General features: G+C 41.4%; 1 protein-coding gene across 2 annotated transcripts; it reads left to right on the top strand.

The window, feature by feature from the left end:
• The first annotated feature begins 358 nt into the window (after positions 1-358).
• lhx3 (LIM homeobox 3) lies at positions 359-12,193 on the top strand. 2 transcript variants are annotated; one of them, XM_080477337.1, is made up of 6 exons: positions 359-876; positions 5,686-5,857; positions 6,004-6,206; positions 8,593-8,744; positions 9,824-9,995; positions 10,923-12,193. In XM_080477337.1, exons 1-6 carry the CDS (start codon positions 807-809, stop codon positions 11,354-11,356), a joined length of 1,203 nt encoding a protein of 400 aa, XP_080333463.1. In that variant the 5' UTR covers positions 359-806; the 3' UTR covers positions 11,357-12,193. The 2 variants fall into 2 exon arrangements, with proteins under 2 accessions (XP_080333463.1, XP_080333462.1); XM_080477336.1 differs by lacking the exon at positions 359-876 and adding an exon at positions 3,271-3,412.
• Positions 12,194-13,173: the final 980 nt, after the last annotated feature.

A 13,173-nucleotide genomic window follows, 5' to 3' on the forward strand; every position in this document is an offset into this window, starting at 1 on the left:
AACCAAATGAAAAACAAAATCACGTATTTCCATATACGTTTTGTTTTAAATGTCTGAACAGTTTACATTACATGGGCTGAGATAACGGTATACTCGCCCCCCATCCACTTGAATCGCTAATGTTATGCGTTTCTATTTTTAACAAAACAAAAGAGAGACGCAGCGATGGAAACGCAGGACAACAATGTCTCGAGCGATGCCCAATTGCCCCATTGTGCGCGTTAAAAGACGGACACGTGCAACACAACATAGATAAGGAGAAAAATGGTGTGTGTGTGTGTGTGTTGTTGGCGGGTGTGTGCGCGCGCGCGCGTCTCTGGGGGGATATTGGAGCAGCACACACCCCTTGAGCCTGTTCAGAGGAAACTCCCCTTTCAGCACCCTGGACAGAGGCAGCGCTGACCGCCCCTGATCTCAGTTGAAGTAAAGTTGCGGGCTGCGGACGCACGGTCAGGTCAGCTGACGCCTCTAATGGTCACGCACTTTTCCCACCTCTCTCTCTCTCTCTTGTCTCTCTCTCTCATCTCGAGCTTATCATCACCGCATCAGGAACTTGATGAATATTTTAAGTTTCTCGGTGGTTGACGAGAGGAGAGGGGTCCCCGGAGGTTCTTTTTTTTTTTTTTTTTGAACGTTTTTAAGAAGTCAGGCTGCTGATTAATAGATCTCATCTCACTCGAGAGGATACATCGCCAAGAAACACACCAGCGTTGACTCTACTTTCATGCACTCAGTTTGTTATATATATATATCCATATATTTTAATCACAGGTGTGCGTCTTTTCTTTCGCCGGAGCGTCTCCAAAATGCTACTTGAACACCCGGGTTCAAGTTGTCAAAACACCGGGAATTTCTCCCGGTACAGTTCAGGCCAAGGTAAGAAACGACTTCTACCATTTCACACTTAATATATACATTTTTATTTAGATTTGGAGGGGAGCGGTTATGATGATAGAAATGAGGCGCCCTGTAGACTGCGAATTTGTCAGGGCTGGTTGAGACACAGGATAATGCAGAGAATCAGCACAGCAGGATTCAAGTTTAAAGCGTGGAATTGATGCTGTAAAATGTCCTATTTCGTTTAAAAGGGCATCGAATGTCAGACGGTCTGGATTTTCATGTTTATTTTATCTTGAGTACTTTGTAATGGGAACATTGAAACAAATTCTTCATAAAGCGAGTTTACAGTTGCAAACAAACAAAAAGCCTCATATTCTGCATGCAGGCTGTTTAGAGGCGCTTCTGCGTGTGCGAGTCGTTATGAATCCGTAATGAGTTTTCATTGTTGGGGAATCGCACCAACAGATGTTATGCGCGTGCTGTCATTTCACACCGTCGCGTGCGGCCGCCTCGGGAGCGCACGCAGAGCGCGCAGAGGGAGCGGATCTGGACGTGCGCACACCGGACCCGCTGTGGCCGGCTGCGGCTTTTCTCTGCGGATGTAACGACAGACTGCAAGCAGGCGCACGCAGGGCTGCTCCCACCCGCAACCCGGCCTCACGGAGGGATCAACAGGTGTCACATTCCTGCCCCGACAGGTGGGACACCTGAGGTCTGCGGTTTACATGTGGTGTGGTCCGCAGAAGTGTTTAAAGATATATCTAGTATTACTCTTTTTTTGGTAGTTTTTTTGCAACATTGTCAAGCTGAATTAAATTTTTTTAAACATAAAGTCATATGTATGAAATTACAAACTCAAAGAAAAAACTGTTGTGCTCATTTACCATTCTAAACCAAAGAAAAAAAGAAAAAGAAAATTTCGGTTTACTTCAAACAAAAAAAAAAAGGATTTATTTTATCATCATTTCAAGTTATTCTAACGGACGAACCATTAACCGTGATGGTCATTTTATGGCTTTGTTGTCACATTACTGTCGGCTCCCTCGCTCAAAACTGAGCGATCAATATGACATAAAAATTATTACAAAGCTGAAAAGTAAGTGGGGCACCCATGAACCCCACACCTTTCTCCAAAACGACTTTCATATACTTCTGGAATACAAGCAAATGGGACATTGATTTTAGATTCATCAGTGGTCCGGCCGCGTGTGGCACTACCAGTGATTTCCCCAGGCGCTCTTTTGTGCCAAAGATCAGTGTCAATAAAATTCATTGGGGTGCTGGCCCGATCAACATGTTATTGAACATCCAATCTCTCCCCTAAATAAACACTTGTCTTTGAGAGCGCAACACACATGGGATGAAGATCGTGTGTGTGCCTGTGTGAGTGTGTGCCTGTGCATGTCTTGCATATTCTAAAATACAAAGTAGGTTCGAATCATTTCGATTTATTTTTCCAAATAATGACAAAACATTTTTGATAATGTCCCGATATTAATAACCTATTAAAAACTTAAATAGAAAGCGCTTATGAGTAGCCTATAATTAAATCATACTGTCCACCAACTAAAATTTAAATTACAGCTTGGAACTTCACGTCGATGTGAGAAATGCAGCCACTTGATAGTGCTGATAGTACAGATGTTTATTTTTTTTATATGTAAGATAGTAATCATATCTAATATGTTCATTTATTTAGCACCATTAGAAACAAAGCTTACAACTTGATTTTACACGAAACAGCAGTAAAAATAATCAACAATTAAACACAGTAGTCTTAAAATAACACGAATAAGCAAAAACAGGTTAAGACAGAGTTACAGAATACGATATCAAAAGCGTTCGAAATCATATTTGTCAATTAATTGGTCACAATTAACACATACTATCCACCCTAAATAGTTTGCAGTTGCACCCGCATTATATCATTTCATTGTGACACTTTTGACAGACCATGAGCTTTGTCTTTCATTTATTTAGCAATTTTGCCAAAAAGATCCATAGGTAATGCATGGAATAATAAATGATACCAGGACACATAGAATCCACAGATTTTAGTCCGGTAAACAAAATATAAGTTTAGAATGGGAAAATAATTCCAATCCTTTCTGGTCCTCTCAATTTTAAATCTACTTGGTTAAAACACATAAAAGGCGCATCTGAGCGCTGAAAGTCTATTGGTTTCTCCCTGCTGACCACCTCTTTATTCTCCTTCCGGGTAAGGTAGCACTCAGTCTCAGTAGGTGATGTTAATCTATCCGCCTGTCGCCCAGGAAACGGCGCTGCGTAATCCTGCACAGGCTCCAACGCGCTGAAGCACAAAAAGCAAACTGCACCGCACGCTGGCGCGCCTGTGCCCCCCCCCCCCCCCCCCCCCCCCCCCCCCCCCTATCGTGGGACGGAATTTTGACAAGTACCTGTCAGGTCGACAGATGCGGGACAGGTTTGAATGAAAGATAAGCGTAAACATGAACAATGGATGGACCTGCTGAGCGCAACTCTCCAAAAGAGGCACCAAAAGACGCTGACATGCTTCTGGCTTTGCTGTCGCACAGCGAGGAGATACGGAAAGGTAATAGTAAGGAGAAAAAACAGAGTTTTATGAGTTCGATTGCTTGTTTGCGTTTCATACGATTACGTGTGAGTGTAATGGAAAACCTTGGTCTAGTAATAGGCCACCTTCTTTAAGATGTGGGGTCGGTTTCCGTCTGTTGAGCCTTTGTTAAAAGGCCATCAAAGGTGCTATCCTTGGTGGAGGATGCTGCACAGCTGTCTCGTTTTGGACATGTTGTCATGTGAGAATTGGCTTACAACGAACGGAAATAACAAGGATGTGTAGTCTTGATGGCTTTAGGTTTCATTACTGGCTTTTACGCTCCGGAGGTTGTTTTTTTTTTAACATTTGATCTGAGTGAATGGTAATTTGAATTGTTGTGCACACTTTAATACCGTTTCAGTCAGATTCCTCGCTGGTTGCATTTTGAGGTTGACTGTGTGCGTTTTATGGCTATTTTTACACGTTCGACAGTGCACAATCAATAAAAAGAATTATTTTATCTAGTTTAATGTTCACTGTATAGTAACGATCACACAGTATACGCGGGTAATCACAGTGGATTGGAGTCTATTTATTGCCCGATTATTCCTTCGTGTTATTGGGATGACGGATGCATCAACTCCATCTAAACTGTATTTATTTGTTTATTTTTTATTTTTTTGTAAACATGTGCACATATAATATTCCAACAGGGCCACAAGGTGAGCAAATTGCTTGGACACTGTGTTGGTCTGTGCCGTGAGACGACAGGCCGCAGCTCTCTAGTCTTACAGAGCTCGATGAATTAATGATGACCTGGATACACCTGTTCTCTACGTTGCCGCCACCGCACTTGTGCATCGCTTGCCGGTGATGCCAGCAGAACTGCTTCGTTAATGTTTCATGGACTGTCCAGAGCAGGACAATGGGAATGCGATTCCTTGCACGGATGGAATATGAAGTGGTTGCAGCTTCCTTTAATTAGTAATAAAGAGGCCTTGATAAAGTCTCACCTGGCTTTGGAAGCTGAGTTGCTGTCCTCATTTTTATTCTTGTTAGTTTATTCTCAAAAATATTTGACAGAAATTGTCAAAATACCTCGAAAGACGTGTTCACTGCGTGTTACATCACGCAGGCCTATTTGGACCTGACCTTGCGTAAATGTAGGCTGCTCCTTGTTGAAGATGATTAAGCAGCAGATGTCTCAGTCTCAGTCTCTGATGTTTGAATTTTTTGAGGACTTCAACTCTGCACAACAGGATTTGTAGCCACAATAGCTTCCATTTGTTTACATGCAGGCTGTGGCGTTTTGTGTGTATTTGATGTTATTGCCATACTAACACAAGATTAGTAAACACACTTTTTTTTTAAATAGTCTCAGAATGAAAGTAGTTTTGCAGACTATTGTAATGAATGTCAATTCATAGTTATTGAGATAATTATATTGTATATAATTAATATGAAGTTCCTAATTGCTTTGTAAAGCAATTAGGCATCGGGCAGTCATTTTTAGTTGCATTTTAGGATAGTGGTTAAACTTTCCAATAATAACTTCTAATATTTAAAATATCAATACAATATGTTCACAAGGCAGATGTTCACAGTTTCACATTTTAGGCTCTTGTGTATTTAAAAAAAACTGTTTTATTTGTTAGATTTTTTTTAATCACATGATATGAGAGCCGCTTTATGGTTTCGATATCTTGGATTTTATGGACTTGATGAAAATGTTGTCAATACATCTCTGCATCTAGAAGACCCCGATAAATAACAATATTGGCAGCTCATGATAAGTTCAATATGCGGATAGTCGTGGCAGCCCTGTGACTTGAAACGGCATTCAAATTTTGTAAGATGTTTTAAAATGTCGATTCACACAGCGACAATATCCGTGCGTAAAAATCACTTTACAGGTTATTGAAGGGCGCAAGACTGATTGCAGTCAACGGCACAATCAATATGTTTTTAATTTAAAATTGTCTTTGTCCAAAACAACGTGTTTGTGTAGTTATTTGAGAAGAAAATGTATTCAGAGAAAATAAAAATACTGAAGCGCAAAAATACTGAAACGGAAATAGACAATTTGCGGGTAAATTGAAGTGAAACATAGCTCATAATTATGGCGTTTTCACGGCGCTGATCTGTATTTCATCCATAAAACACGACGTCTCCCGGTTGTTACCGTTGAATAATTAAATATTAGATAATTATTTGGAATTTGGCAGCTGTGCTCAAGCGGGTAAAGTGTCGTCTCGCGTCAACTTTTCGAAATGGCTGATTGTGCAGTGATTCCGCGTTGTCTCTTGCAGAGATCCCAGTCTGTGCAGGCTGCAATCAACACATCGTAGACCGCTTTATCCTCAAAGTGCTGGATCGCCACTGGCACAGCAAGTGCCTTAAGTGCAGCGACTGTCAGGCGCAACTGGCGGACAAGTGCTTCAGCAGGGGCGACAGCGTTTATTGCAAAGACGACTTCTTCAAGTGGGTAGCTTTTCTTTTTTTTTTTCTTTCTTTTTTTTGGGGGAGAATAAACAATATCCCTGAAGATATCATTTAAGGTCACTGTTGTGGTAATTATGCCCTCAAAGAGTACATTTTCTGATGGAAACCGTGTGATTTCCCCAAAGGAGATTCGGAACCAAATGCGCAGCCTGTCAGCAGGGGATCCCACCCACACAGGTGGTGAGGAGAGCGCAGGACTTCGTCTACCACCTGCACTGCTTCGCCTGTATCGTCTGCAAGAGGCAACTGGCTACAGGAGATGAGTACTACCTGATGGAGGACAGCAGGCTGGTCTGCAAGGCCGACTACGAGACCGCCAAACAGAGAGGTGAGCTGCTGTTTCGTGGTGCTTCACGCTCAACTGCGCGTAAAGTTGCTTTTGACGCCATGATGAGGTCATCCGAAGATTCCGACACATCTGCACTAATTGCTCCTTCGCCTGCAACAAAATCGATACTAAACTGATTTCAATATATCTGTGTGTGTGTGTGTGTGTGTGTGTGTGTGTGTGTGTGTGTGTGTGTGTGTGTGTGTGTGTGTGTGTGTGTGTGTGTGTGTGTGTGTGTGTGTGTGTGTGTGTGTGTGTCACAAGGTTCTCCATGCTGTCTGGGTGCAGCATTTTAATTGTAACATTTAAAAAACTAAAATTGGGGACATTTATATTGCTTACTGCTTTCAAAGTCTCGATCCTTGTCTTCATCTTACTTGTATGATATATTTATGTTGAAAACAGGTGTAAAGTAAATAGGTTAAACACACCAAAGCACTGCTGATAAATACAAATGTAATGGTTTCCATGTTGGTTCAAATTGTAGTCATACATAGTAGAAATGTACAATTTCTGGATATAAAAAAGTAGATTACACAGTTGGAATTAAACTTATCAGTAAAATTACCCACTCGATGAAAAAATACTCACAGGTAGCCATAAATACCATAAATATGACTATATCACAGTAATGTAACTATTTGTTATTCATTACTTTCATCACTATTATATTACTTTATAAATAATAATAATAATAATAATAATAATAATAATAATAATTGTTATTATTATTATTATTATTATTAGTATTATTATTTAGGGAATAATAACATGCATGTTTGTTTTCATTTCTGACCTACAAAAACGCTTCACCTCAACTGTATAAATACATTTAATTGCTGACCAAAAGTGAATAAATCATATATGAACCTCCCAATAAATCCACAATTCAACAAAACCAAACCTTCAACTTCTGTTATTGGTTGAGTTCACAATTAAAAAAAAATTTCTAAACTGATATTTTATTTTCTTTAATTATTAACTGTAGTTGATTCATAATAGATGGGAGTGACGTTAAATAGTAAAAATAAAAGTAATTTGCCTTGCATCAGGTCAACTCCACTGAAAATCCCAGCATGCAGGCTCAGGCCCAGTTTTATCTCCCCATCTGTTTGTTTGAATTTACTGCGCCACACCACAGCGCAGATTTATGCGGCGAGTTAACACAAGTTTTCACAAAAAACACACACGTTTATTTTACTAATGACAGGGTGCAATTACTTGGGCAGCATTCATTTGGATGATGGTGTTTTTTGCTGTGCTGGCGAGCAGATGTGCAGACGCCATGCAATTATGCACACTAGTGCCATATTAGGGTTTACAGGCGGAAGGAAATTTATCTATTTGTGTAAAATTGTAAAGTGGTGTGTGTGTGCGTGTGTGTGTGTGTGTGTGTGTGTGTGTGTGTGTGTGTGTGTGTGTGTGTGTGTGTGTGTGTGTGTGTGTGTGTGTGTGTGTGTAAACTGTGGAGGTTTTATGCAGTGAGCTGCTGTGTTGACGAGCTTCTACCAATGATTTCCATGCTGCTCACCTGGACAATCGCAAAGAAATCAATCTCAAACTTTTATCAAACTCCAATATTTTGAATTATATCCTCTAGATTTTATTGATTGGATGTTATTTCGCATTGGTTTGATTGTCTCTTCTGCGTTTAACCCTGTAACCTTAAAACTAATAAGTCAATAAAATGATAAATTAATTATGTACATAGAGATACAGGTGGACCTTCAGTGTTGGTGAGGCTTGACGCAATGGACAATGGTTGACACATCTCATAATAACAATTGCTGTGTTTTGCCTCATTGACACCCTATTTGATGAAGTGCACTGTGCACATAAAGTTAGTGCACCCATTTATCCAAAAAGTCATGTTGATGACCTTTTATAGCACTCGGGGACAATATTTGTGTTCGATGAGGCATTTGGAAGACAAAACACTTGTAATTTTCCTGACAAATAACCCCCCCCCAACTTTAAAAAGCCATCAAAGCAAAACAGGTCGGGTATTATACTACATTAACGAGATTACACTAATAGTGTGCGTGTTCTACAAAGGGTTAATATGTCATTCATTCATTCATGCTTGCATTCATTCATGTTGTATATGTAGAGGAAGCTGCAAATTACCTTAGCAATTCATTAACGGGATACCTGTTGTTGTGACGCTTGTAAGGTATTTGTAAAATTCAAAACACAACATAACCATCAAATCAAGCAGACATTACTTTCTCTGTATATTGTCACACATTTCCTCACTACTTCATCACGATGGAGCTTATCATTTTGGCCTCCATGGATGTGAGACCTGAACTCTGTCAATACTGTTGAATGTCCACCTTTGTCTGACCTCGCGCGTTGTCTTTGTTTTTGTTCCTCTGTCCCACAGAGGCTGACTCAACGGCAAAAAGGCCGCGAACGACCATCACTGCGAAACAGCTGGAAACCCTGAAAAACGCTTACAATAACTCCCCCAAGCCGGCCCGCCATGTCCGGGAGCAGCTATCGTCAGAGACAGGCCTGGATATGCGCGTGGTGCAGGTACATTATAATCCATTAAAGGCTCTTCCATTAGTGTCCCGACTTCATTATCGGGAGACAATTGTAGCTGAACTGGCACAAGTGTGCTATGCGAACAAGTCTGTGTGTGTGTGTGTGTGTGTGTGTGTGTGTAGGTGTGTTCAGGGGGAATTTATGGCGAGATGGAGTAAAATGAAGTCCGCATGAAAGTCAGCATGGTTTAAGTGCGAGCTCGTTAACAATGCTACGAGGGCCCCTCACATATTGTCTACTGCTGAGGAGCCTCACGCTGGCTTCTCGGCGGTGGTCATATATATTGTTTTATTTGCAAGGACAAAAGTAGAGAGAGAAGCCACTAAAATGCTCCTCATTATTCAGTGAAAGGGAAGGGGTGAAAAGGGCTCACTCAGGGTGGAATATCATTAAAGAGAAGGGAGAACTGCTTCCTGTGCATGGGCCTGAGATGAATTAATTTTGTGCGCAAGATAAAATTCTGAAGGAATTAAACACTTTTATATTCGATTTTTTTGGTTTGTTTGTTTTTTGCAAAATGAGATGACAACACATGGTTGTGAATTTGATGAGCACACACACATTTTTTTTTTTTTTTACATTGTATTGAAAGTGAATTCCCAAATTTCTGAATGATTTAAGTCGTTGGCAGACTAACCTGTCTGCTCTGCTGGGTGAGGACAACTTGTAGCTGTCGACAAGTTAATTAAATGCATGATAAATCTCATGTTGGTCCAAGGATTACTGTTCAGTGTCGCAACTCTTGGACTCGGAGAGGTTTGAAGTAGTGTCCAGACAGTCCTTAAACATTAATTTTAATGCTTTAAAGCCTAATGTGTGCAACCGCGAACAAGCTTAAGCGTTTGGTGTGGGAGGCTGTGTGAGGAGACGGCCAAAAAAACAGAAAACATTTTCCGTTTGCTTATTTGTTGTATAATTCATATGGTTTTATTTAATGAGTTATGCTGCCACCACAGCTTGCACTCACTCTTTTCCAATGGAGAGCTCGGATTCTGCTGCTCAGCGTATTACGGATAAATCACCACTTGCTTTGCTGATTCTGACGTCTTGTGCGCTTCAACCTGCAGGTTTGGTTCCAGAACCGACGAGCTAAAGAGAAAAGGCTGAAGAAAGACGCCGGGCGGCAGAGATGGGGGCAGTACTTCCGTAATATGAAGAGGTCGCGAGGAAGCTCCAAATCTGACAAGGACAGCATCCAGGAGGAGGGCATGGACAGTGATGCAGAGGTGTCCTTCACAGGTGAGAATGAAAAAAAAACAAAGAAAAGGCAAGGCAGGGGGAATCACACCACTGTTTGGAGAAAACAGGTAATATCCGGATCATGGCAGGCTCAAGTGTTTCACTCACTGATATAACAGCATAAAGACGACTTGAAATCATTCTCCAAAAACCGCTCTTCATCTACAGCAGCACATTGAGTAGCTTTGGCGTGCAAAAAAAGCAACAACAAAAAAATATTAGATGTACAAAATGCACACATATTGAAGACATTGGTGTTCGTGGATTATTTCTTTGTTGTAGCTACGTTTGTGAGGAAAATTAATTTTTGGGATGAGCCACATCGCTGAACATGAACAATGTACAAGACATTAACATATTTCTCACATTTATTTGCCAAGAAGAAGCATTGTTTTGTTTTCATTTAGTCTAAATCAGATTTAAGGGATTGGGAGGCTACTTAACATCCAGTTGCGCGTACATGTGTGTGTGTTTGGGAGAGGATTTAGGAGTCTATGTCATATTGCAGGGATGCACAGTGATGCAGCTTCTACGCTTACAGTCACAGATATGCCGCGGGTGAAATACTGTAACTGCAGAAAGCTGCAGAACGCTGCTGACACGTTAGCCAGCAGAGAGCTACGCTGCACAGTTCCACTCCAGCACCCCCAGTGGCTTTCAATTTTCTCTTTGCTGTCACATAAATCACATTTACTGGGATTTTGTCGTACAGTTAGCACATTATTTCACACTAGTTTCTGTTGTGTTCTCAGGAATTTTCATACCATTTTACTTTAAATGAATGGAAACCAGTAATTGTCCAAACCCCATTGAACTTGATAATGATTTGCACAATATACACAGAGACTCCGGCTACACATGGTATGAAAACGTGTTTATGGCAGAAACTGTCAATCGGCTTCTTCATCTTCCTCTCTTTGCAAACAGACGAACCGCCCATGTCGGACCTGAGCCACACCAACGGCATCTACAGCAGCCTGAGCGAGTCCTCTCCAGCCATGGGGGGCCGCCAAGGAGGCAACAGCCACAACTCCTTCCCCCTGGAGCACGGCGTCCTGCCGTCGCAGGACCAGTTCCACGACATGCGCTCCAACAGCCCCTACGGCCTGCCGCAGTCGCCCGGGTCACTTCAGGCGCTGCCCAGACACCAGCCTCTCATCTCCAGCCTCGTCTACCCCGACTCCGGCCTTTCTATCATGACCCAGGGTGGCGGCCCCGTTATCAACGCCGCTGGGAGGGTCTCCATGGGGGCGGCCAACGGCCCCAGCTCGGACCTGTCCACTGGCAGCAGTGGTGGATACCCAGACTTCCCCGCCAGTCCCGCCTCGTGGTTAGATGAGGTGGACCATGGCCAGTTTTGATTGGTCAAGAACAAGACACCTGACCTGACTCTTTCATTTTGATTTTTAACTCTCTTTGTTTTTGTTTTGTTTGTGTCTTCTGTCGGGTGGATTTAAAAACTTGGGAAATAGTCACACAGGACAGTGACTGTGTGAAGGAGTAGAATCTCTCCAACACCCGACCGACTGATTCATTCAGTATATCTGAACTGGGTGGAAGCAAGGATGAACATTAAAAGCACTTGGCCGATTAATTGTTCTTCAGTAGTAAGACTGTACGCAAAGCAAGGAAGTTCTCTATAGGCTCTTCTAGAATAACGTAGAGACCACAGAAATGGACGGGCGGGAAAAAAAAAGAAAAAAAGTTTAGACGTCAAGTCGTTTGCATTTTCACCAACAGTCCCTTTGTTAACTACAGCTGCAGATTTCAATTCAACATTCAGAGTCTTTAAATGTCTGGTTGTTGCCAAATGTCTATATATAAATATATAATGGTTTATCATTGTGGAGACTTTATTTTTATACAAACCTCTTCTTGAACATGAATAAGAGCACGGACATGAGGACTTTGTACATTCTTGACCAGGGAATTAGGGGGAAAAAAATGTAGATGTTGTCTTAAAAGGTACCAAGGGGTCCAATTACTTCTATGCATTTGTGTGTTCTCAGATGTATCTTGTTCGTTTTGTTCTACTGAAAACGGCCCCGACGGACGAACTGTAGCACCCGGGGTCTGATGTATATGTTTGTTTATGTGGAAAATGTTTTATGTCTTATTTATTCCTGCTGGTAATGAAAACAATGATGACGATTCCTAATTAAATGACAGGACTTTAATAAATTTGTCACCTAAATGAGAATGGAGTTTGATCCTTTTTGATTAGGTCCAAAACAAGTGATGGGCATTGTGGAAAAGCGCTCAGGTCACACCTTTCCAGAAGGGTTTTGGGTTTTCAGAGAAAAGGAGCAAGGTAGTATTTTTTTTCTTCATTTGTTTTATATGCATGCGGCATATATTTATCTTGCATTTATGGCACGTCGCTGAAACCAGAGTGCGCCTGCTGTTCCGCCTGTGTGTGCAAATTGAGCATCTGGCTAACTACCAACACTGTATCAGGGGTTCAACAGCCCTTTAGTGGAGAAATTTGATGCAGTCAACTCATCAATTCAGAGATTACTGGGCCTTGTTTGCCCAAATGCCCCTATGGGAAAGGAATCTCCAATCCATTATCCAAGAAGGGATCAAGTGCCCCTTGTGAATTTCCTCATTTGTTTAGTTATTCAGCGTCAGGCTCAATTAAATAGATTAAATGGTAAATGTGTGTGTGTGTGTGTGTGTGTGTGTGTGTGTGTGTGTGTGTGTGTGTGTGTGTGTGTGTGTGTGTGTGTGTGTGTGTGTGTGTGTGTGTGTGTGTGTGTGTGTGTGTGTGTGTGTGTGTGGGCGTGCATGTCTCGGCGCATCCAGTTGGATGTTTATGTATTTTCTTTTCCTAATGGTTTAAGTACGAGGGCGTAAGGAAACACCCCTGCATAGCTTCAACAACAGTCAGTATAATGTGAAATTAATTTCTATCATTTCAAACTCATCATATATTTCTCTTAATATTCAACCCTTTAAAACCAACCACGGCCTCCCAGATGGTGGGCAGAAGGAATACATAAACAACAACATAAAACGATGCACTTGTTTAAGATGATCAAAATTTGAAATCTACTTCTACAAGAATAAATAGGCCATTTTTAAAGATCAAAATAGAACAACTCAATTCAACAAGATGAATTACCATGGAAATGCACTTTTTCACTTATTTTTAATGGGACAAAGTTTCTTTCGTGGT

Source organism: Lipophrys pholis (genome assembly GCF_963383615.2).
Source record: "Lipophrys pholis genome assembly, chromosome: 12".
Lineage (NCBI taxonomy): Eukaryota > Metazoa > Chordata > Actinopteri > Blenniiformes > Blenniidae > Lipophrys > Lipophrys pholis.

What these genes read in the sequence shown, in the direction of transcription:
- lhx3 (XM_080477336.1), top strand. Translation starts at nt 3,316, where the DNA reads ATGGATGGACCTGCTGAGCGCAACTCTCCAAAAGAGGCACCAAAAGAC. An exon ending in CGAGACCGCCAAACAGAGAG is followed by an intron (nt 6,207 to 8,592) that starts GTGAGCTGCTGT and finishes TCTGTCCCACAG; the next exon opens with AGGCTGACTCAACGGCAAAA. An exon ending in TGCAGAGGTGTCCTTCACAG is followed by an intron (nt 9,996 to 10,922) that starts GTGAGAATGAAA and finishes CTTTGCAAACAG; the next exon opens with ACGAACCGCCCATGTCGGAC.